Source organism: Eumetopias jubatus, unplaced genomic scaffold, assembly GCF_037043125.1.
Source record: "Eumetopias jubatus isolate StellerSeaLion01/CBP00866 unplaced genomic scaffold, mEumJub1_p1.0 scaffold_9, whole genome shotgun sequence".
Lineage (NCBI taxonomy): Eukaryota > Metazoa > Chordata > Mammalia > Carnivora > Otariidae > Eumetopias > Eumetopias jubatus.
Window position 1 is genome coordinate 27163544 of NW_028274815.1, and position 24047 is coordinate 27187590.

A 24047-nucleotide genomic window follows, 5' to 3' on the forward strand; every position below is an offset into this window, starting at 1 on the left:
GTCTCATCTCCCTCACTCCTGCTTTTGGATGAAATGGTTGAAAGAACAAGGGAGACAGCAAATGAAGGACCCAACTGCAGGCATCTGAGCGGAAGCTGCGGTCCTTGGCCACCTGCTGGGGTGGGAGCATGTGGGGCTTCGGGACCCTCCTGCCTCATGTGGGAGTGGGCAGCCAGCCAGCCACAGCCTGCTAGCCCCTTCTAGGGTCGCAGTTTTACTTCTACTCCAAACCTGGACAAGCTAATGTTCAGGTCAGAACCTGCGAACGTTCAGCTGCCAGGATCCTAGTGAGCAACCTGAGAAGATTAGCCCACAGGTTCTGGGTATAATTCTTTGCTATCTACACTTCATTGGTAAGTTTTTCCTTTTTGCCTCCTCCCACTACTCTGTGTATTCCCTTCCCAATTCATGGATTCCTCCCCCATTCCCCTGGTCATTCCTCATCCTTCCTTTCCTCTGCCCACCTCTGCTCGTCCCTGCTATACTGTGTCCCCTCTTTCTGTCTTCATGCTCTTTCTCTCCTGTTTCCTGGGCTCCTTCACTTCTCTGGTCCCCAATCTCTGTCTCCTTCTTTCTCTTTCTTTTATCTGTGACCAACTGACTTCCTGTTGCTCTCTTTCCTTTTCTCTTTTTAAGAATTTCTTGATGAAATTAGAAGAGGACTAAAAGGGGCTCCATGAAGTCCTTGGTGGAAGAAAACATGGATGGCAGCACTTCTGATCCCAGGCAGCCACTAAATTTGATTTGTAGTCGATCCGAAATGTAGGAAAAGATTTTCAATTACAAAACTCATAAAGTGTAAGGATGAGGGAACCTGGCTGCGTTTTGAGTTTGACTAATGGTTTCAAAGTGCTTTAAAGCGTTTGGCATTTGCCAGCCTTCCTTTCTTCCCCTAATCCTCAAACCCATGAGTTTTTATGGGAAACATAATCCTCTTTTCTGATTCATTTACACTTAGCTCATCTGAGTATTGTTTTGTAAAAACCATCTAAGGTCCAAAAAACTTTATGAGATCTTTAAAGACTTTATTTTATTTTTTTCTGAACCAGGAAGTTGCATACTGCCAATATAAACGGACCTTGAACCCTAGGGGGCTTGGGTCCAGAAACCATGGCATTAAACTGGGTCTAGAATTGGCAAAGGCTGGTCCCCATGCCTGACGGGAACTGGGCTTTCACTTTCAGGATAATAGTGAGTCGAGTGTTTAGATGAGTAACCATCTCCTACGGGTGCACAGCATATTTTTCTAGGATCATCTTGCTAGTTATGTAGATAGCAAGAGACTAACGTGGAAAACTGACTTTGCCAGTGTTTCCTGATTACAGTGGGGCTGCTTACTTATGCATGTATTACCATAGTAATGGTTGTGTATACACACACGTATACCAACACATATGTGGGTCCTTTAGGGATGAGACTGACAATCACACTGGTGATTCTTTCTGTGGTTATGTTTCAGAGTTGATCTATGATATATCCAAATCTGTCATAAAACAGTTTGTAATCAGGCTGAAGATTGGTTGAAATACCCACCTGTTTATTGCTTTGGGTCAAGAGAAAGGAAGACTGCATTCTGTCTTTTTGACGGTAGAGAACATTTTTCTGCAGAGCCATAGGGCATGGTTAAGGTCATTGCTCTCCCCAAATGCAAGGACTTCAGGTTGACCCCAAGACCCCCCCGGAAACAGGCTCAGAGAGGTGAAATGACTTGCTTAAGTTCCCCGGGGAAGCCAAGTCTCAGTGGCAGAGCCCAGAACTCTGGCTCCCTGCCCAGGCCCTGCCCTCTACAGGCAACTGCTTCTTACTGACCGAAACTGGTTCATCTGTCTGGGTCCTGTGAGTGGCCCACAAGAACAGTGTACCCAGCACACAAGACTAAAATCTGGTCCTCTGGTGATGCCGTCCTTCACTATTTCCTCAGATTTCCCTGCCTGACACCTCTCCTCTTCTGGCCTGCCTCTTCAGAATGGAGTTAGTGCTTCTAGACACCTCTTCCCCCCATGCATTTCGACTGCTGCTATATCATCCCTACTTGAGAGGTAAAAATCTCTGTAGGCTGATTTGAATTGCAGGTAGGAAATATTTTCCCTCAATATTGTGAATTTTCCATGGGATAAAAAAGAATCATGGGGTAATACTGTGACACTGGCCTCATACAAATCAGATCCTGCCTTGTGAGGTTTTTATTATTATCTCAAAGTGTTGCTTAATTCAGTTGTTACTTACCTTTTTTTTTTTTTTAAGCTTTCATTTATTTACATCTTGTCTCTCTAACCAGATAGGAAGTTTCTCCAAGACAAAGGGGTTGTGCCTTGGGATACTGTGTATGTGCAGAGGTTCAGCCTCTGCCCTTGCCTGAGTAGGCACTGGGTGGATATTTACTAGCTCCTATTGTGTCTTTTTACAGAATCCAATGCTGGGAGGCAGTTTCTTGACCCACCCTCCTTCCTCAATCGCCTCAGCTAGTTCTCTTTGGCTTGGCTCAGAGACTGACCTTGAATGACCTCACTGATTCTGTCCACAGGGACCCCGGATGTTCTTAGAGCCACAGCTTGTTAGTGCTGGAAGGTACTTTTAATCCAACTTGTCTGTTATGGAGGAGGAAGTGGAGGTTCAGGGATGAGAGGTGGACTGCCTGTGGTCTTTTGGCTAATTAGCTGCAGTGTTAGGGCTGAACTGTGGTCTCTCCATCCAGCCCAATGCTATTTAATCTATGGCAGTGGCTCTCACGTGAAACTGGTGCTTAGGCAGATGCACTGAGGCCCTTCTCTGCCAAATCAAATAACTGGAGGTCTTTCTCCAATGTACAGAAAAAAGAGACTAATCAATTCTCGACTTTATATTATTTTCCATTAATTCTTTTTAAACCATCATCACCAGCTACCAGTTGTCTACAAGGCAATGCCGGCAGACAACAGAACAAGATTAGCCACAGATAAATATGAACAAGAACAAACAAAGCCTTGGAAACCGAGTCTCCTTTTTAGTTTTAAAAAACTGGACTGCTATGACTATGGGTTTTCTAGTGCATTCATATAATAAAATTGTGCATTCTTCTCGAGACATCGTTTTAAATTCAAATGCTAGAGTGTATCATTTCACGGTTTTCCCCAAAGAGCACTATGAACTCCAGGGACTGTCCCTGGAACATTCTGCATTTCCCTTAATGTGATTTTAGGTCATCTACAGTGAGTGATCCTTCCCTTTGAGATGGGAGTCCAAGGAGCTGAGCTGACCCCCCCCCTTTTTTTAAGTATAAATGGCTTGGGGTTGTCAGGGATCCTAAAGTCTGCATTCCTAGCGTAAAGGCCTTTTCACCAAAAAGGACGGCTGCTTTTTGGGTTGATTCCGGCCGCGGTTTTCCCCGTCCACGCGGGCGCCCCCTGCTGCCCAGCCTGCACTCTCGTCCACGCCGAGCTAGGAGTAGGGTACCAGAAACTGCAGACCGAGACACAGACACGCGGGGTTTACAGTCTCAAAGAGAACCATCTAAACGCTTTCCAATAGACAGCTCGGCGCATCCGAAGCAGTCCTTTCTAGGGCCCGATCTGGGATTTTAATCCAACACCTAGCATGTATCAGAGCAAACACGGCTAAGAAAATGCCTTCCGAACAATATCAAACGAATCCCATGGGGCTTCTAAAAGGAAAGGACCAGTCAGTGGCTCTGCCGAATCCTTTGTCCTTCCCCGGGACACGGGACCGGGGACCTCGGCCTCGCCGCCCCACAGTAACAACCTATGTGGATGTAGAGGGTGGCGGCGCGTTCTCGGGCTCATCTCACGCTTTCCCCAATTAGGATTTACTGCCTGACGTCACGTCTGCCGGAGATTGGCTGTTCGGATCTGACACTCGGTTCCACGGCGAGAGCAACTTTTTAAAGACTTTGCAGCCGGGGCTGCCTCGGAACGTTCCGCGCGCTCACGCCCGCCCTCGCCCGCTCTGCCCCGGGCCCGGCGCGGCGCCCCCTGCACCCGCGGCCGCGCGAGCGGACCCTCACCTTGCGCAGCCCGCTCCCCTCGCCCCGCCCCCCCTCCCGGGCTCCCGCTCCCCACCCCACCCCCACGCCCGCCCCCTCCTCCCCGCCGCTTTCGGCTGGGGTCTGGGGCCGCTCGGCCGCCCGCAGAACTTCCTCTCCTGCAACCGAGTTCTCCTCGTCCCGCCTCCCGGGCTCTCGGGCAGCCGGAGCGCGCGCGGGCGGCCGCACCGGGCGAGCCGCACGGCCGGGGGCGGGCGCCGGGGGCGCCGGCTCGGGCCCGCGATGGCGGGGCCCTGGCTCAGGTGGGGGCTGCTGCTCTGGGCAGGGCTGCTCGCGTCGTCGGCGCACGGCCGGGTGCGGAGGATCACGTACGTGGTGCGCCCGGGCCCCGGCCTGGCGGCGGGCGCCTTGCCCCTGGGCGGGCCCCCGCGCCCGCGGACCTTCAACGTCGCGCTCGACGCCAGGTACAGCCGCAGCTCGGCGGGCGCCGGCGTCCCCAGCCGCGCCTCCTCGGGGGCCCCCTCGGAGCGGACGCGCCGCACGAGCCAGCCCGGCGGCGCGGCCCTGCAGGGGCTCCGGCCGCCGCCACCGCCGCCGGAGCCGGCGCGGCCCGGGGCCCCCGGCGGGCAGCTCCACCCCAAGCCCGGCGGTCATCCGGCGGCCGCCCGGTTCACCAAACAAGGCAGGCAAGCCGTGCGCTCCAAAGTGCCGCCGGAGAGCCACAGCGGCGGGGGCTCGAGGCTGCAGGTTCAGCAGAAGCAGCAGCTGCAGGGGTAAGCCCACACCCTCCCTCCGCGCGCGCGCCGCCCGCGCCGGGACCCGCGGGGTCGGAGCCCCTGGGAGCCCGGCCGCGGCCGCGGGCGTCGTGCGCGGTGGGGCCGCCTTCTCCTTCCCCGCCCGCCAGCGCCGGGTGAAGAGCCGAGTGCGGGAAGCCGAGGGACTTTTGAGGATAAACTCCGAGTGCATTGTTTCTCGGCTGCGGGTAAACACAAAAGGCATTTCTGCCTGGGGCGTAACCTCCTGTGCGCAAACCTAACTATTCCTAGAAGATGGGCGTACACATGAAGTCACTACAGCTCGCTCCCTCAGCATCAATTAAACTTTGGAACTCAGTTTTAAATGTTTTCTAGCTAGTGAAACAAACAAACAAACAAAACGTTTTGGGAGGGCTGGCTGTAAAGATCAGCCCCTGTTCGGTGGCCTAAAACTTTTTAGCATCCTAGAAATTGTGGGCTTGAGCTTCCGTGCACCTGTGGGGTCTGCTTTCCCGGGGCGGGGGTGTCTCCGCATCGACAGAATTTTCGGTTGGAAGGTTTCTGTTACTGGGAGCTGATAAACATCCTTCCTGTCCCCCTCCCCATTAATCACAGGTTGGGGGGCTGGGGGATATCTTGTTTTACCTATTCGGTTCTTTCATGGGTAGTTCCAGGCATTGTGATCTCACCCGTTTGGACACTTCTATCTAAAGCTCAGGTTTCGTTTAAACTGAGGGTGAGATAATGTATGAAAGACACTTGGCTCTACACTGGGGGTTAAGAAAATCATTTATGTGGACCTCGTTCTCCTGTCCTGTGTAGCGCTAGGTTATGCAGGCGTTTTGGTTCTCCCGTCTTCCCCTGATACATGGTCTTTACCCTTCTACCTGGGCACCTTTGGCTTGGGCATCCTCAGTATGGCTTAGGACTCTCTGGAAGCCAGAGGAATGTGGAAGCGGGAGGCGGGCTTGCAGGGCCCCCTGGAAGCTTGGATTCTCTGGAAATTAATGTTGCGACTGCTGGACTCAGAGGTCTTGCTTTGTTTTAGGGTCAATGTCTGTGGAGGGCAGTGCTGCCATGGCTGGAGTAAGGCCCCTGGTTCCCAGAGGTGCACCAAACGTAAGTTTCCACGTTCATTGTGGCCTTGCACAGTGGGCAGAGTGGGGCTGTCCACATGGGGGGAGGGAGATTCCACGGGGGTGACATGAGGCAGCTAATGCCATCCTGGAGATATTAACGTCTGCAATGCAGTGTACCCCATTATCTGCAGCCTTCATTACCACCCGTGAAGGGTTGGGTCATGGTAATGATGATATCAGTGCGGCAATGTATTGTACAGAACTGTGCGGTGCATTCAGGGTTCCCCTGCCCCCAACTGGGTATTAATCACTGTCACACCTGTGGATCAGGAGCTAGGAAAAACTTCCCAGTGGAGAATGCGCCATATGCCAAAACAGTACAATGAACTCAGACCCGGATATGGACAAATGAGAAACTTTAAGTTGATGGCGGGAGGGGCATGGGTAGTAGGTGGCCCTGTTCTGGAATAAAATATCAGCAGTTTTTAAAGCTTTCTGAAAACAGCAACAAGAATCCCCCATCCTTGAGGCCTGATTGTTTCCCAGGAGGTGACCACTTCGCTGTTCTTTTAGAACTGACAAGCGGGGTTTCCTTCAGTGCTTCTCCAAATACACATTGTAGCAGTGTTTTAGAAAAATGTATTATGGGGACATACAGGTTTGAGAACATCAGAAAACATTTCCCTGATCATTGTAAAGTTAAGGATTCAGTGAAAACGTATTGTGAGGTTCCGCTGGACAAGCTGACTCTGTCTGTTGCTAATTGGGAATTAAAAAATCGTCCACTCACACAAAGTTTAGCATTCTTAGGTGTTCTCTGCATGGAGCTTGAGCCATAAACATTGTGGATTGGAATCCAAAATTTAGGTGCTTATTGGTATTCAGCATACTAAGATTTAGCAATTTGTCTTGTATACCGTTTGGATTTTAAAATACTGATTTAATATTTTAAATATCTCATATTTAAAATATAGTTTGGATTTTAAAATAGTGGAAAAAATTTCTCATGCAGTCATTCTGGTGCACTTGCTTGTTAAAAGGTACTTCCACTCCTTGAAAGAAACAGGAGGACTTTGGCATAATGACCTGGATTTTGTAGAAAGGAATGTCTGGATGGGTTAGGATTTAACTGTGATCAAGGAGTAATGGCAGAAATGAACTCACTGTCAGCCTCCTGATTACTGAACTCAAACCACTAGATCAGAAATGCTGCGGGTTGTAGGCATTTAGACTGTCATAATTTTTCACTTCTTCTTAGATTACACTTGACAATAGTGTACCAGCATTTTCTTGAATTTACGACGAAATAGGTCAAATTACACACCTTTTCCTCCCGTCAGTATCTCCTTCTGCTCAAAACCTGATAGGATGTGCTTTCCCTAGAAGGTGGAGATAATCCACCCATGACAGCACCATTGCAGTGGGATGCTGCTGTGTAAAGATTGAAAATACAGAGCAGAATTTTTTAGACAGTGGGTGGGTTCTCTTCCTTGATGCCTGTTAGAATGCACCAATACTTGAAGACATTTACTTGGCAAATGACGCATTCGAGTGCCTTCTCTGAAAAGGTGGTCTGAGGATTTGGGGCTCCAAAGATGTCTCAGAAGATCCAAAGATGCCCTAGAAGGGAGAGCAGCCAGGTCTCAAGGAACCACTCCATGGCTTCCTGCTTCTCCAGGCGAGGGAGACAAGGGCATGGTTGTGCCTAGGTTTGACTGGGTTTGCCCTTTGGTGACCCAGAAAGAGAAGCTGCAGAAGGCTCTGGGTCAGAACAGTGACTTTGGGGTCCCAGAGGAAGTTGTTACATTGATTTAGTCTCACAGTACCTGCAAGAAATATGTGTGGCTTTTGGTTCAAGTTCTCTTTCCTATTCCTAGAAGTTAGCCCATGGAAAGCATGGCGTCTAAGCAGTGCCACATCACTTTCTTTTTTGATGATTTTCAGCGTTCAGAAAATTGGCCTTCCTATGCTGCCCAATCTGTCAAATTAATGCAGGCCCAAGCACTAGAAATGTATATCATAAGTCATTTCAGGAATAATTTTAAAAGTGATGCTGGGGTAGGCCAGTGCCCAACCTAAAGTAATGTATGTACTAGGTGGTTATGTTTCAATAGGAGACTTGTTTTGTGTATGTGGGAGAGCCAGAGAGATGAAGGAGCCTTCTGCCTTTGGATGGGACGACTGGAGTTCCCACTCATGCTGTGAAACTTGTGTCCATGGTTGAACAGCGTGCTACTAGAAAAGCCCCTGGCCCTGAATTCAAATCCTGTGTGGCCTTGAGGGATTCACTCGACCTCTCTGACCCTGTATTTTCCCATCCAGAAATGACTGTGCTAAAACCTTGCTCACTTTGTTGGGTTGTTCCAGGTATCAAGGTGAAAGAGAAAAGGTATACAAGCCTCGATGAAACCAGAAAGATTCTTAGTTTCTGGTTGGATTCAGCCAAGCAAATCCTGACTCATTTATTTATTACTCAGTTTTCTTTTTTTCCTGTGTATGTCTCCCTAGCTGGTGTCATCGTTGTCTTCTTTTTAAAGAATGTAGATATGAATCCCTTTTTATATTACAGCTTTGAAGTAGCTTAGGGTTGCCGGGGAAGGGGGAAATGGTGGTCAAGGGGTGCAAAGTTTCAGTCACACAAGATGAATCAGTTCTGGGAATCTAATGGACAGCAGTGTGACTGTAGTTAACAGTCCTACTTGAAATTTGCTCAGAGGGTAGATCTTAAAAGTGTTCTACTCCTTAAACAGTGTTAACTGTTATGTTAACTGTGATAGTTATGTTAATTAGCTTGATTGTGGTGATTACTTCACAATGTATGTGTATATCAAAACCTTATCAAGTATTGTACATATATACAATTTTTATTTGTCAATTATTCCTCAGTGAAGACGGGAGGGGGGGGGGCGGTGAGAGCGGAGAATAAATGAAAAAGCCAGTCACTCCCATGCTGTCCTGGCTTTGATTACCAAGAAAAAAGAAAGCAGTTTGTTCTGAATGATTTATTTTAATAGAACTTAAAAAGCGACCAAGTATTAGACTATTTGTGTGTCTCTAGTTCTTTTTGAATAAAGTTTGCTGTTTAGAGGTAAAAATACTCCCCTAAGGTATACATAAATTAAATGGAAAAAATCCTGACCATTTTTGTGACTGTAACTACTTCAGTGGTGAACTTTGGATTGCAAAAGAAATTGATTTGTGGTCTTTTTCCTCTCTCACTTCCTTATTTTGCTGAATTGAACAATTGCGCTTCAGTACGCTATATTATACTTAATACACGAACATGAAATTCCCCCTTAAGACAGTTGTCATCATAAAATGTGTATGCATGTTTAAACGTACCACCGAGGATGCCTCCTAATTGTCATTATATTTTGAGGATAATTGAAAGGGGTTAGCTGAAGAATTTCAGTTTATATAGGTCATGTCCAATTGATGCAAAAAATATTTCTGTGTAAGAGATCGCATGTGTTTATGTTGTTCAGTTTGCTTAATCCAGTGAAGAAAATAAGGTGCCCTTGCAGCCAGACACCATTGTTTTTAGTTGATTGAAACTTCATTCAAATGTGCCACAGGCAAATGCTTCTGAAGACTGAAGATTTAGTGAGCCTTGCATTGCAAATCAGTGTGAGACAGGCAGGCAGCAGACCTACACCATGGCACGGAATGCATTTGTGTGTCCACAGAGGTGGTCTTAGGGGCTCTGTAGTCACCCATTCGCTTTCTGGAGGTACCCAGTTGCATGTTAATGCTGCTTTTCTAGACATCCTTTGTGTGTGGATCTCTAGAAGTTGAAAGTATGGTGTGGGATATGTCATTTTAGTTCTTAATACTGAGGGACTGTTGATAGTGATCCATCTGTGTTTTGGGCAAAAGAGATGGCACCACATTTGTTCTCTTTCCAAAGAGTTAACATTTATAGGAGGGTCTTTGTTGCTTAGAGACTCTGTCTTCCACTTGGGGCATTAAATCCCTGATGTGTACTGTTTTTGCCTCTCTTCATTTTTGCCTTTTTTTCCTCTCTCCAAACCGAACCTACCCCTTACTGGTTCTTGCAGTCTTTTCGTCCCCCTCTCAGGGTAGGTGTGGGCTAGAGAGAGAGACAGCCAGGGGGCTCAGCTTTAAAGAGGAGACTGGATTGGGAGCAGAGGACATAAAAGAGCATAAAGGCAAGATGAGGGTAAGGCCAGGTTGGCAGCGTGAAGAGGGCGGAAGAGCAAAGATGGCAGATAGGAGCCCCCCGAGGGTGCCTGGCACTTTGCAGACCCTCCATAAATGCACGGATGGTTCTTTCATTTATTTAACGGATATCTGTTTAGCTTTTACCATGTGCCAGGTTCTATGAATAGAGGAGAAATGCAGCCAGCTGCAGGGAGTACAGGGTCTGTTTTTACTCACTTAACTCATGGCCCATCAAATGACTTGTTCTCTCCTTAGCGAGAAACAGAAAAATCGATATTCCGTTGCTTTTCCATTGGCATTCAGCCCACACTGCTTTGGAAACACACACACACCCCAAACCTAGCAATGTTCCGTAATTATATGCAGAGGAGACAGCTACGTATACTCTTGGTGTTCAGAGATGTAGTAGATGGCATCGTCCAGGAGGGAGTAATGTGATGTGGCTGGAGTTCAGATGACCAAGAGGACTTTTCAGGCTGTCTCCCGTCCCGCTTGGCTCCGCGTTGCGCTAGCCGAGCTTGGGAGTCAGGCCCAGAATGATTACACATTTTTCGTATGCCTGCTATGGTCATTGACAGCTGCTTTGCCAGTAGATCTGCAGTGAGGTTTACCATGGCCCCTGCTGGGAGCGGGGGTGGGAGGGTCGGCTGGCACGTCTTGTCATGTGGCACAGACAGCCCGGCAAAAGGAGAGGGACCCAGAGGTCAAGTTCACCCTGGGTCAAATATGTGTTCTCAACACTAGTTAAAACAAACATGGAGGAACCATAAATTCTGTGTGGCGACAGTACTTAAACCTTCATGGTGAAGCCCTCCTCCAGCCCGTGGGCCGGCCTGGACGCACCGCCTGGCTCCTACCTGGCCTGGCTTATTGAAGTGTTTCTCTGCCCAAGTGAACCCTTGGCCCTTAGGAAGGCTGACTTGTTGAAAGGATCTTTGGCAACCTTGGGAGTTTGCTGTTTCTGACCCTGTTATTTGTTGTCTTGGATTTTCCAAACATGCTCAGACATGTTTGGGAGCTCAAATTGAATTTTCCTGAAGTGCAGATTTTGTTTCCAAGTATCTTCCTAGCGATGAACAGGGGGAGCTGGAGTGCTGGGGCCGTGTCGCCACTCTTCACGCTGACCGAGATCGGGGCACGCGCTGAGGAGCTGCCGAGGGGTGAGGACAACTCGCCAAGTGCTTCCTAGCACATGGGGAGCATTTTCTTGACCTTCACAGCCTGTGTGGGTAGGAGAGGCAGGTGTGATTTATTATCCCCATTCAGGCAGGGGGGCACTGCTTGGACCCTACCCCGCAGATCTTGTGGCTCCGGATTCCTTGTTCTTTCTACTGCCCTGGGCTGCTGGGACATCCAGTGCTGTGGCCCCTCCGGACAGCAGCCCCGATACAGATTGGCTTTTATTGCCTGAATTCACTTTGTGAGTTCCCAAGCTGTGTGAGTTTTCTAGGGCGGGCCATGACAAAGTACCACAAACTGGTGGCTTAGAACAACAGAACTTTATTGCCGCAGAGTTCTGGAGACTGGAAGTCCCAAATCAAGGTGTGGACAGGGTTGGTTCCTTCAGGGGCTGTGAGGCGAGGGTCTGTCCAAGGCCTCTCTCCTTACTTGTAGAAGGCCTTGTGCCTCCATATCATCTGCCTTCTATGCGTGTCTGTCTTTGTGTCAAATTTCCCCTTTTGATCAGGACACAAGGCCTCCCCTAATGACCTCATTTTAACTGGATTACCTCTGTAAAGACTCTGACTCCAAATAGGGTCCATATAAAGTCACACACTAAGCTACTGGGGGGTCAGGAGTTCAACACACTTTTGGGGGGGGGGGAGGATATAATCAACTCATAAAATAAGCCTAAAGATGCTGTGCACGTGGGCTCGAGAGGCAGGCTACTTAAGACTTGGTGTCCCGGGGCACCGGGGTGGCTCAGTCGGTTAAGCGTCTTCCTTCGGGTCGGGTCGTGATCCCGGGGTCCTGGGATGAGTCCTGCTCCGCGGGGAGCCTCCTCCTCCCTCCCCCTCTCTCCTGCTCTCCCTGCTTGTGCTCTCTCACTCTCTCTGTCAAATAAATAAATAAAATCTTAAAAAAGAAAAAAAAAAGACTTGGCGTCCCTAGCAACGACCCAAAGATGCAAGGATGGGTGGGCAGAAGCTGAGCCAGGTCCCTCCCATACAGTCTGTGACTGTGGATCTGTCTTGGCGTTTTCCCTAATGCCGGAGCTGCTCCGGGGTGTGGGAGAGATAAGGAGCAGGCCGCTGGTGATCTGGGTTATGACTGTGGCCATTTTTACGTGGTCTGTTTTAAAAGAATCTAGACTGGGGGGCCTGGGTGGCACAGTGTCCTAGTCTTGGTTTCTGCTCAGGTCATGGTCTCAGGGTCCTGAGATCGAGCCCCGTGTCGGGCTCTGCTCAGCGCGGAGTCTGCTTGAGGTTGTCTCTGCCCCTCCTGCTCGTGCTCTCTCTCTCTCTCAAATAAATAAATAGATCTTTAAAATAATTAATAATAAAAAAGATTCTAGATTGGTGGTTCCTAAATGTGAATGTGCAACTGATCCCAGGAGGACTTTATTAAACTGCTTTATTGAATCAGCATCTCTTGGGTTTTTAACAAGCACCCCAGGGGATGCTGATGAAGGTAGTCCACATTTTGAGAAGCAGTGATCCAGAAGGAACCCTCTCCTGGGCATTATTTATAACTTTGTGTGGAACTTTAAAGCTCAAGCCCAATACTTAGAAACAACAATTTAGAAACTCCTCAAGGCAGGAGCCCTCTGAATACTGGTTTAGCTCAGTCTTGAATAGTACATACGGAGATTGCTGCATATAGGGTTGCTTCATCCAGTTTTTCTTCAGTTAGCTGAATGTTTGATAACTATATGTACTTTGTTGTAAGAGTTGAAAATATGCAAAATTGTTAATGATACATAGGTGCACTTAAAGTGTTTTAAAAAAAGGTTTAAACACTTTGAAACACATTGGGTGTTTTTTTCCCCCCACTAGATATTTTCAATTACAAAATATTTTAAATATACAGAAACAAAAAATAATACATCCAACAGCTATTCATCAGGGTCATGTTTTTAAAAACTCCCTGATGTGGTCATTAAGCACAATGATTTATAGATAAGGGAGAGACTATGGTCTTATCTTGCTCTAAATGCATATTTTGCTAATGATGTTTCCTGTCTTGTTAGTGGAGAGAAAACAGTACATAATTTGTTAGCGTGACACAAATTAGTTTTTTCGGTACTTACGGAAAAAACACATCAGAGCTGAATGTATTTGTATATGCTCATGTGTACCTATTAATTTGCCTTGCTTATTCAGGATTGAACATTTCGTGTAGGCACAGTGCATTGGGTACCAAGAATCTGTGTGCCTAAGACAGTGTGGTTGCAAGAAGGAACTGCTGCCTGTTAGTGGTCCCCCTTCCCCCCTCCCCAGCCTGCCTGCCTTTCTTGCCTTCTTCCTCTTTCTCCCCTTCCTGGGTCTATATTTTCTTATCCTGAACCAGAAGGCAGTGTAGGTCAGTGGTTAAAAGTTTGGTCTTTGGGGGCACTTGGGTGAATCGGTCTGTCGAGAGTCTGACTCTTGATTTCAGCTCAGGTCATGATCTAGGGTCGTGAGATCGAGTCCCACATTGGGCTCCACCTGAGCGCAGAGCCTGCTTAAGATTCTCTCTCTCCCTCTGTTCCTTCTCTCCCATCCCTCTCTTAAAAAAGAAAGGAAAGAAGTTCAGTCTTTGGAGTTAGGATCCAAGGCTCTGGATGGGAACACCGCCTCATTGTGAGACCTGGGAGGTGGAGGGGCGAAGGCTAGGTTAGCCTGTGCACCGGAACTGGTAGGATAATGGTCTGGACCACCATCTGGAGGCATGTGGGGGAACCACGTGAAGTAGTGTATGAAAAGTGCATGCAGAGCAAGACTCCTGCCCAACCATATTCAAGCTCTCAGGGGTTTCCATTCTGCCCTGGCCCGCCCCCTCCTGGGCGCTCCCTTTTACACACCCCTGTTTGTGTTTCTCGGGTCCCTGTGATTTCACTCTTTCTTGGCTCTGGGGGTAGGTGGCCCTGGCGGGAGAGGCGGCTGTCTCCCCATCAGTGTGGAGTGGGATTTTCTCCGTGTCACGTTAAGCACCCAGGCTCCTTCCTTGCTGTAGTATCAATGCTGACTGAATTGAATAGAGTCGAACTAGCATCTCTGGTGGTGGTGTGCGGTAAATACGGTCCTCTAAACACTGTCTAGAGGATTCTCCTTCCTTTCTTCTTTACTTACTCTCCCCTTTTGGCAGTCATTTCCGTTTGGTTTTCTTTGCCCTTGTGCTTCTCCTTGCACACCAGACACTGCTTTATTATGACAGCTTTTCAAGGGCACACCACCTTATTCTGTTTCCTCTAGCTTTCTTTCTGGAGGCTGCCCTGGCATGGCCCAAACTTTAAGACAACTTTTCCTTTCTCCCTGCCAATTTTAGAATCTTTCTGCTCAACATCATCTGATAGAGATTTGGGACCAAGTAAAATGAATGTTGTACGATTTTCCCTGTAATTTTAGATCCCTGAATACTGCTCTTGGCCAACTCTCCTGGCCCCCGTGGCCCCCTCACTGCTCCACATTTGAGTAATGTTGTTGGCACGGACAGACGTAAACAGTTTGCGAAATGTCGTGTTTTGTAAATTAGGAGATGGATGGGCTGGTTTTTGAATCCGTGCCGTTGGTTCTGCTGGACCAGAGGAAAGATGAGTTTGGTTCATGGATTCGGGAAGATGAATTTGAGGAAGGTGTTGCCAGTCCAGGGTTGACATGGTCCACTTTACCGAACCGATGGGATCGGTTCTTCATGGGGGAGAACGAAAGGCTGGTTGTATTTTGGTGATGAATTAAGGGAGACTCTTCACAGAGGAGATTGTTGTTCCGCGGTGAGAACAGCTAGCACAAAGGCCCTGGGAGGGGATAGACCTGGCCTGGGGTAGGAACCTAGAAGTGAGTTTGTTGGGTTGTCAGTGAGGACCGGAGTGATAGGTGGTCAGGGAGCTAGAGCTGCTTCCCAGTCAGGTCTCGCAGGCTGCGCAAGGCCATAAATAACACAGGGGCCTTGTAAATGCAAGTGGATTTTATTGTTAAGGAATAAAACACAAGGCAGGATTTGGTTTTTTTACAGCACTTCTTTGAAGGCATGGACAAAGAATGCTTTAAATTGAAAATTCATTCAATTTTTTTTTATTGATGCTCTTTTTTTTAATGGATGAGAAAAATTGCATATAGAACAGTGAAGTACCCAAGGCCGGCAACACAAATGATCATCATAGCCTGACTGCATGCATTGTGCCCAGATCACCAGACCAGCCCCTGTGCTGCTGACATCCCCAGGCCTCTGCCGAGCTCTGGGAGACCCATGTTCACCAGAGCCACCGGCCGAGGCTTAGGGTGAAAGCTTGGGGGTTAAAAAAAGAAAAGTCTCTGGTCACTGCTGTGTTAAAAGGCACGTTAGTGGGGATCCACACATCGTTCTAAATAAAAAAAAAATGTTAAATTCTTTAAAAACGGCAGCTAAGAATCCCAATCTGGCCACATGGCAAATTCAAGAGAGTGGTTAGGATGTGTTAAATTCAGAGTATACAGTTTATGGAATACATTTGAATGCTGTTCTGAGGTTTTGTTCAATGCACCCCCCACCCCATCTAATTTCACAAATTGTGGGGTGAGCCCGAGGTAGGTGCAAAGGCCACCTCTGCTGGGCCTCTGGGGCAGTCACTCACTGTCCCTGGGTGATTTTGTTCTTGTTTGTAAATGGGGTTACTAGCACCCATTGGCTACACCTCCTGTTTTGTAGTAAGTATCAAATAAAATGAGGTTCATGAAAATGCTTCACAAAAGAGCTGTCAAAACATGTGGTGATATTATTATTAAGGTTTTTTTCTGGTTGTTTTGTGAAAAGTTTTCAGTTTGTGAATTTTTTTTTTTAAATATTTTAGAGAGAGTGAGCGAGAGAGAGCACAAGCTGGGGGAGAGGCAGAGGCAGAGGGAGAAGCAGGCTCCCCGCCGAGCAGGGAGCCCCACGTGGGGCTTGATCCCAGGACCCTGGGATCATGACCTGAGCCGAAGGCAGACGCTTAACCCACTGAGCCACCCATGCATCCCCAGTTTGTGAAATTTTTGTCTATAATGTGTTGGTATATTTCTTGTCTTGAAAAATAGGAGGCTTAGTGTATTACAGTGGGTTTTTGATGATTACAGATCTGTGTTTCACATCTTTATATTGATGGGGCCATTTACCGAAGGTTTATGGTCTCTGGGGGGAATGGTCTGGAAGTTGGTTTGAAAATAAACAAAAATATCTAAATCCCCACTTTTGTGCCCCTCCCTGTGACTTGCTTTGTCCTCCTAAATGTAGAGTGTAAGCAAAGACAAGAATCCTTTCAAGAGAGCTATGTTTCTTTCTTTCTTAACTGTAATAGTGAAAAGGTTATGTTAAGTTAGTCCAAAATTTCTTAGTAATTGGAGGTGAAATAATACAGACGATAAGTGAATTAAAGGCAAGGACCTGTTTTTGTTTTGCTTTTTATCTCTTAGGAAGTTGGCCTACACAGTGGTTCTGTGTGCATAGTAGACTCTCAGTAAGGTTTCTTGATTAATAAACATTACAAGTCACATTTGTTTCTGAGGGAAAGACCAGCTGAAATTCATTTATATCAGGGCTACTGAGATTATGTTATTAAGCAGGTCCTTTTGTAGGAGAGAATGTATAGTACAGCCAGTCTTCCTGTGTAACCATTTTTAATGCTCACTTTTGAGTCTTTGAGGCCCTTTCATGGGTAAAATTGCCCCGTTCCATCCGATAGTATGGACAGCTTGACTGCCACTCCACAAACCTAGTGGTTCTCAAAGTGTGGTCCCTAAACCAGGGGCAGCAGCACCTGGGAACTTGTTGGAAATGCAGATTCTCAGGCCCGGTCCTAGACCAGAAACTAGGCATGGGACCCAGCACTCTGTGTGTGGTTTCTTTTTTTTTTTTAAAGGATTTTATTTCTTTCAGACAGAAGCGAGTGAGACAATGTGATTGGGGGTGAGGGGCAGAGGGAGAGGGAGAAGCAGGCTGCCCGCTGAGCAGGGAGCCCGATGCAGGGCTAGATCCCCGGACCTTGAGATCATGACCTGAGCCAAAGGCAGATGCTTAACCGACTGAGCCACCCAGGCGCCCCCCAGCACTCTGTGTTTTAATGGGCCTTCTAGGTAATGCTGAAGCAGCTATGGTTTGAGAAGCACTGCTCTAGATAGACCCAGCCCCTCCTTTTCATCATGTGTAGACAGAGGAGGGGTGCATGGAAGTTGGTTCCCTTCGGTTCCAGGCCTTGGGGACTAGAAGCTGTTTTCTCCCCCTTCCCAAGGCCATGGAGCAGTTCCCCAGTCTCAGATGGGCACCTTGTAATCTGAGCCATGCACGTCCCTACACATTCTATTCTGCACGCTCATGGAGGGGACCCAGGGAAGACGTTTTGCTGTTCAGTGAATGTGAGTTTTGTACCTTTGGGACTTTCTAGTTCTTTTCTGTTCTTTAATGTGGAAGATGCTTAAATCACACTTCTCCGTATTCTTCACGGCTGCGTGTATCAAGGTGTGGTGCTTGGACCTCTTGTGCACTGTGGTCCCCTGTGGGATGCATAGCAAAAGCAGGTTGTGGGACCCCACCCCAGCCTTACCAAACTGGAACCCTCAGGCGGTGACCCCATGACCCTGGTTTTCACAAGCATCTAGCGAATGAGCCACACTGAGGCTTGAGGATGCTGGGCTTAAAGGGGGTATACTGGAATAAAAGATGTTAAAGGCCAAGAATGATGAGAAAGGTATTACAACATTAATAAAAGTAACAGGAGGGAATGTGACATTTTGTTTTGGAGGCAGGTGCCATTACTCGTTTCCAAAATAGTTCAAAAGTGAAGCGAAGAGCATGCTTTTATGCAGAACGTGCCCTCAGTGTTGGCAGGGACAAAGCTTTCTTGTGTGAGGATGAGGAAGTTGAGACGGAAAGAGATGAGGTGGTGTTGCTTGGCCATTCCTTAGGGTCCTGCTGACTCAGTCCTGCACGTTGCTGAAGGAATGTATCAGATGTTTGGAAACAGCCCAGTTAAGAATTTCAGCAATGATCCACACTTTTATTAGATGTGTTTTTAGGAAAGGAATTGCCTGTTACAAGACTAGGAACCTGTGTAGAAAGAGCTGAAGAAGGAGTTGCTTTACTTTTCCTACAAAATAGGGAGTTTTTTTCCCCATTACGTATCTTTTTTCTTCCTGCAAAATAAATGAATGCAAAGATACTTTACCTGAATATTGAAGAAAAACTAGGTCTAAAAAAATATCTATTTCATTTCCAAGTAGTAGAAAGATTTGGGGGGAGGGACGCAAGGCTTATTTAAATCATTAGTTTTTGTGATAATAGTTCTACCTGGTTAAAAGTAATTATTTTATCTTCTCTTCCCAATGTGAGCAAATTTTCTGCATGTTACTTTTGATAAAACACCCAAATGTTTATCCTCTAGATAGGGCCACAGTCTTAGAAAATGGTATTCACATTTTGAAAAGACCCAAATTTGGAATTGCTGGATTTTAAGAAGACTTAATGTTCACTCCTGTGGTCTCAGTGTGGGTAAATTCTCTCTCCCTTTAAAAATAAATTTTTTTTTTTTTTAGATTTATTCATTCATTTATTTGAGAAAAAGAGAGAAAGAGCACAAGCAGGGGGAGTGGGAGAGGGAGAAGCAGACTCCCCACGGAGCAAGGAGCCCGATGCGGGGCTTGAAACCAGGACCCTGGGATCATGACCTCAACTGAAGGCAGACGCTTAACCAATTGAGCCACCCAGGCGCCCCCCTCTCTCTCTCTTTTTAGTTTTAAACAACTGCTAATGTTTTTATAGCTGATTTGTCTCTCTGTCTATGTCCTTAGAAGTCTGTATCTTATGTTGTCTTCAACCTTTCATTTCAACTCACTAACTTTGAAGTGCCTGCTACGTAGGAGGCAGTGTGCAGGGGGCTGAGGATACAATCAGGGTGGTGCTCTGTGGCGCTCACAGCCCAAGTGGAGGCCAGGATGATCACAGCAGTAGGATTGTGGCAGATGTGCCTTGGTGTACTTCCCCCACCTCGAGTGCAGGCAGAACCCACAGCTTGCTTCTAGTTAATAGAATATGGCAAAGTTGATGGGATGTCACCTCCTTGGTTATGTTATGTTGTCTGTGACCCCTTAGCCAACTGGAATGAGAGGACTTCTTGCTGGCTTGGAAAAAGTAAGCTGCCTGTAGTGCTTGTGGCTTGCCGTGGAGAGAGCCACGAGGCGGGAAACTGGGGGCAGGCTCTCGCTGGTGGGCAGGATGAAGCTGGAGCCCTCTGTCCTACAGCTGCAAGGAAATGAATTCTGCCAACAACCTGAGTGCTCTTGGAAGTAGAGTCTCACTCAGTTGAACCTCAGGTGAGACTGCAGGCCGGCTGACAGCTGGATTGTTGCCTCTTGAGACTCTGAAGCAGAGGACTCACTCATTCTGTGCCCAGACTACTGACTCATAGAATCTGTGAGATAATAAATGTGTATTGTTCTAAGCTACTAAGATGGTGACAACTTCATAGACAGGAAACTAGTACAAGGAAGAATGTGTAGATCCTAGAGGATCCTGCCTAGAGGCAGCCAGGGCCGAGTGCATTGGGTGTCTATAGGATGTTATGGGAGAGATGGATGGACTGGAGGTCGTTTTAGGCAGGACCCATTGGCTCTAAGTGAAAGATACACAGACCAGCTAAAGGAAAAGAGGCTGTTTATTGCCAGATAACTGGGGGTCCTCAGGTTTCTGTTGGCGGCTTCAGGCCTCACTGGATTCAGGGGTTCAAATCACCAAATCAGGACCAAACCAGCTACATCATTTGCAGGGCCCAGTGCAAAATGGAAAAGTGGGAACCATTGTTAATAAATAGCATTAGGTTAAGTGTTACCTATTGCTAGTTTCCAAGCAAGAATAATAATAAGTGTTAAGTCCTGCATTTAACCGTTCTGGGAGCTGCTGTATTGATCTGATAGGTGTTGTGCTCACCAATATTCTGTTCACATGCAGTCGGCAGAGGTCTGGCCGGTTAACTCACAGTCTCCTGTGTCTGTGGGGTGTTATGATCTCTGGGCGTTCTGTGGGACTGGACTGCTTCTAGAGCTCACATTTAATTTTCGAATTTCAACCCAGGGATCAATATTTATATCACATCATATGGGACAAAGTATAGGATATGTAAAAATACATTTTTTTAAAAAGATTTTATTTATTTGACAGAAGGCAGAGAGAGAGCACAAGCAGGGGGAGTAGCAGTGGGAGAGGGAGAAGCAAATCCCCCGCCGCCAAGCAGGAAGCCCTATGCAGGACTCAATCCCAGGACCCTGGGATCGTGACCTGAGCCGAAGGTAGACGCTTAACAGACTGAGGCACCCAGGCGCCCCATAAAAATACATTTTTTTAGAGCGATTTCAGTTTCAGTAACCTTTCTGTAAAGTTCTAATGGAGTTTCATTGAAAAAAAAAATGTCACTTAGAAACAGATGGAGTAAGTTTCCCAAAGCTTAACACTGTTGGGTTGGAGTGATCTTATCCTTTACTATTTACTTAGATGTTTACATGAAGACTGGTATCTGGGTTCTTAACCACATTTTCATGGATTTGGATGCTTTTCATACAGGTTTCTTGGACACCCTTTTTGAGACCTGTTTTATGAACTGTTACATAAATGGAGGTGTGTGTGGGAGCGATCCACAGGTTACCTGGTCTGATTCACAGCACTGCATTGCAGAGGGTCAAGTTATGTTTCATTAGTAAACGTTATGACTCTTTTTGGTGTGAGGATCCTACCCGTCTGTGTAGCGTTTGCATCTGGGTGGGAGACAATTGAAGCTTTTGGGTGACACGTCCAGATGCCTGGGAGAGAAATCAGTTGCCCTGGGACTGTTGGAGGGTGTCAGGGGCTGTCCTTTCTCTCGGGAAGCAGTGCCCTTTGTTCATTCTTCCGCGACAGTTCATCCCTCACAGACCGTTTATTTTCAGAGATTATAATGCCTACTCCCCCTGGCTCAAAGTGGGATTACTCAGTTAATAAAGATAGCTATAGCAGATTTTTGAAAGTGTGATGACAAAATTTTGACTCAGGAAGAAGAAAGTGTTTATTTTCTTTTGCTTGAGATTGTCACTCATTTCACTTTTTATCTCCTGTCGCAGAACTTGTTGCTGAAAGTTATAGAAGATGACCTCATATTAGCTTCTCTTTTTAAATATTTGTCCACATCAGTACCTGCAACTACAGAGGATTCAACCCCATACATTTTCTGAATGGACCTCAGGTGTCCAGGATTGCAAGAATCATACCTTTTGGTTCATTGCACATTATCATTGTTACTTGCAGACAAACCTTTATGATTCTAATGGCTTAAATAATCTTTCTTGATTTACAGTTGTGTCATTTAACTTCATTAAAGTTTGCAAAGCAGTCGCCACCCCAACTGTCTACGTATTAAAGCTGGCTTTTGGTGGATCTAGAAAATGTTTTAAAATCACACATAGAAGGAAAATGAGAAAAACAAGGGTTTGGGATCAGAGGATGAACTCATTGGCTTCTTTGACTTTTTACTGTTGCACAACTTCAGGGTTAAGTGACATTGATGCTTGGCTGAGTGACATGGGGTAAGGTTTCAGGGAACTGTTTTCAGTTGTTACATGACAGTATGTGCTCATCATCTTCAGTGGATGTCCTGACTGCACGAAGGGGGTGGCTTAGACTCCTATTTGGAAATGATCTAGGAAGTCAGACATCTAATTCAGCTACCCCATCCCTGTTCTAACCCAGGGATCCTCTAGGCACTGACAGCGCAGGCCAGTGAGCCTGTACTTGAATCCTCCTAGAGACAAGAAGCTCACTCCTTCATGACTACCCGTTTTATTTTACAGACAACTTTGTGAAAAATAAAACTGATTTTGTGGAGCTGAAACATGCTTCCTTATAACTTCCATTCATTTGCTAGAGTTGGTTTTTACTTGTAGGTGATAAGAGAGTCCTCATGTGGATAAGAAATTCTTCAAAATATTGGAAAAGGTAAGATGATCATGCATAGTTTATGACTCTTGTTTCTCCTTGACAGCATCTGGAAACATCTCAGTGCTGCAAATGTTTGTTGAGTACCAGTTGTATGGGAACACTCTCCTAGCGGGTGCTGGGGTGGGAAGACCTTTGCGGGGGGCACAAAGATGACTTGGTTCCTGCCACTCAAGAGTCTGCCACAGTGTGAAATGGATCCGAAAAGCACCTGGATTGATACAAGAGAGGAACCAAGTGCCCCTGGGGTTCAAAAGAGAGAGATTGATCTCGCACTCAGCTGTGTTAGAAAAGTTCCAGAGCAGGATCCAGAGGGAATGGAGATAGGAGTAGGGTGTTTTTGGAGGCTGAGTCTGGGAGTAGGGCCTTCCAGGCAGAGACCAGTGTGAACAAAAGTCCAGGGGTGGGAACCAGAAGTTGTGTCCGAAAAGTAGGGGAGGGTTTCTATTTGCTCAGATTACAGGATGCTTGGAGAGGAAGGGAAGGTGACAGGGGTGAAGTGGTAGGTTGAGCCAAAAGCTGGGAGAAGCTTGATTCCCCACCTCACTTGTTCATCCAGCAGTACCATGATTCCATGGCAAGGGCACAGATCCAGATTTGAATCCAGGTGTTGTCCCAGAGCCTCAATGGCTGAGCCCAAAATGGAGATCTGTGTCCATTGTAAAGGGGATTTCACAAAATGTAAGTGAAGAATCCAGCACCCTGCCTGGTACATAGCAGAATCTTGGTAAACAGCAGCTGTTAGGATTTCTGAATTTGACAGGCTTAGAGAAGCTGGGGGTGACATGAACAGACCCTGCAGTGGGGGGGCGGGGTAGTTTGCAGGGGAAATCCACCTCAGAGGCAGTGCTCCAGATTAGAAAGGAAAGTATAAATGAGGAAAGAGGAGGCACAGACATGGACTTAGGAGGAAGAGCCAGATTTCATGTTTGGGGCAGGAGGAAGAGGAGAGAGAAGTCGTTTCAGGTTTTTGTGGGGGAAGGAGGGTGGGCCAGAAGGCTGTGGGGGGGTGTGGGCTTGCTTTGGTGGAGGGTCTGGCAGGCCCTCCAGGTGGAGAGAGAGAGGCTGGGCCTGAGGGGTGAGCTGACGAGTGGGGAAACTCGGTCCAGATCGGCACACGAGGAGCCAGAACCTCAAAGGGGCTCATTTAAAAGCAATGAATTCAAGAGACACAGTGAAAGCAAAATTGGCAGAGACAGTCGGACAGATGATTCCCGGTGTCTTAAGAGTTCTCAGGGAAAACCCAATACAGTCGTCACATTGTTTTTACACACACACACACACACACACACACTCTCTCTCTCTCTCTCTCTCTCTCTCTCTCTCTCTCTCTCTCTCTCTCTCTCCATACACAAGTTCAGTCCAAGCACCATCTATTATTTAGGCCTGTTAGTTTCCTCAGAAAAACCCTTCAGGAAATCCTCTGCTCTCCCAGAGAATGTGTCTATATTTAGAAGACTTTTAGAGAAAGCCTATTGTTAAATTTTCGTTTACTGGCTAATCACTAAGAGGCTGTAGAAATGTAAATCACACGGCTGTACAGAGTGGTCAGTGGGAAGAAAGCTGCCTTTTTTGTTCTATTGAAGACCACGAAGTAAAAACATGACTCGGTCCTTTGTGACCCCAGGGAACCCAAGAAGGGTGGCACTGGCAGCGACCACAGGGACGGACCCCCTTGTATAACGGAGAGGAAACTGAGGCCCAGAGCACTGTGACTGGTCCAGGGTCACACAGCTCATTAGAGGCAGAGCCTGCAGCCTGCTGCTGAGCATTCCTGCTGCTGGAAGTAGCATTCTTCCCAGGCCAGGACCTTGGGACTACATTCCTAAGTGGGTGGCCCAGACCCAGGGGTCTTCAATGAGGAAAGTGTGTATGTGTGCATGTGTGGTGTGTGGGGTTATTCAGGGATCATCCGTCTGCAGTGCTTGTGAGCTGGATTGTGGCAAA

At 47.2% G+C, this 24047-nt stretch overlaps 1 protein-coding gene across 2 annotated transcripts in view; it reads left to right on the forward strand.

The window, feature by feature from the left end:
* Window positions 1-4261: 4261 nt before the first annotated feature.
* Window positions 4262-24047, forward strand: part of LTBP1 (latent transforming growth factor beta binding protein 1) — a 387949-nt gene continuing 368163 nt past the window's right edge. For both annotated transcript variants that reach the window (XM_028117233.2, XM_028117231.2), the window contains exons 1-2: window positions 4262-4752; window positions 5783-5853. In XM_028117233.2, coding sequence (XP_027973034.2) covers window positions 4262-4752; window positions 5783-5853 — 562 coding nt within the window. The remainder of the gene's footprint in view (window positions 4753-5782; window positions 5854-24047) is intronic.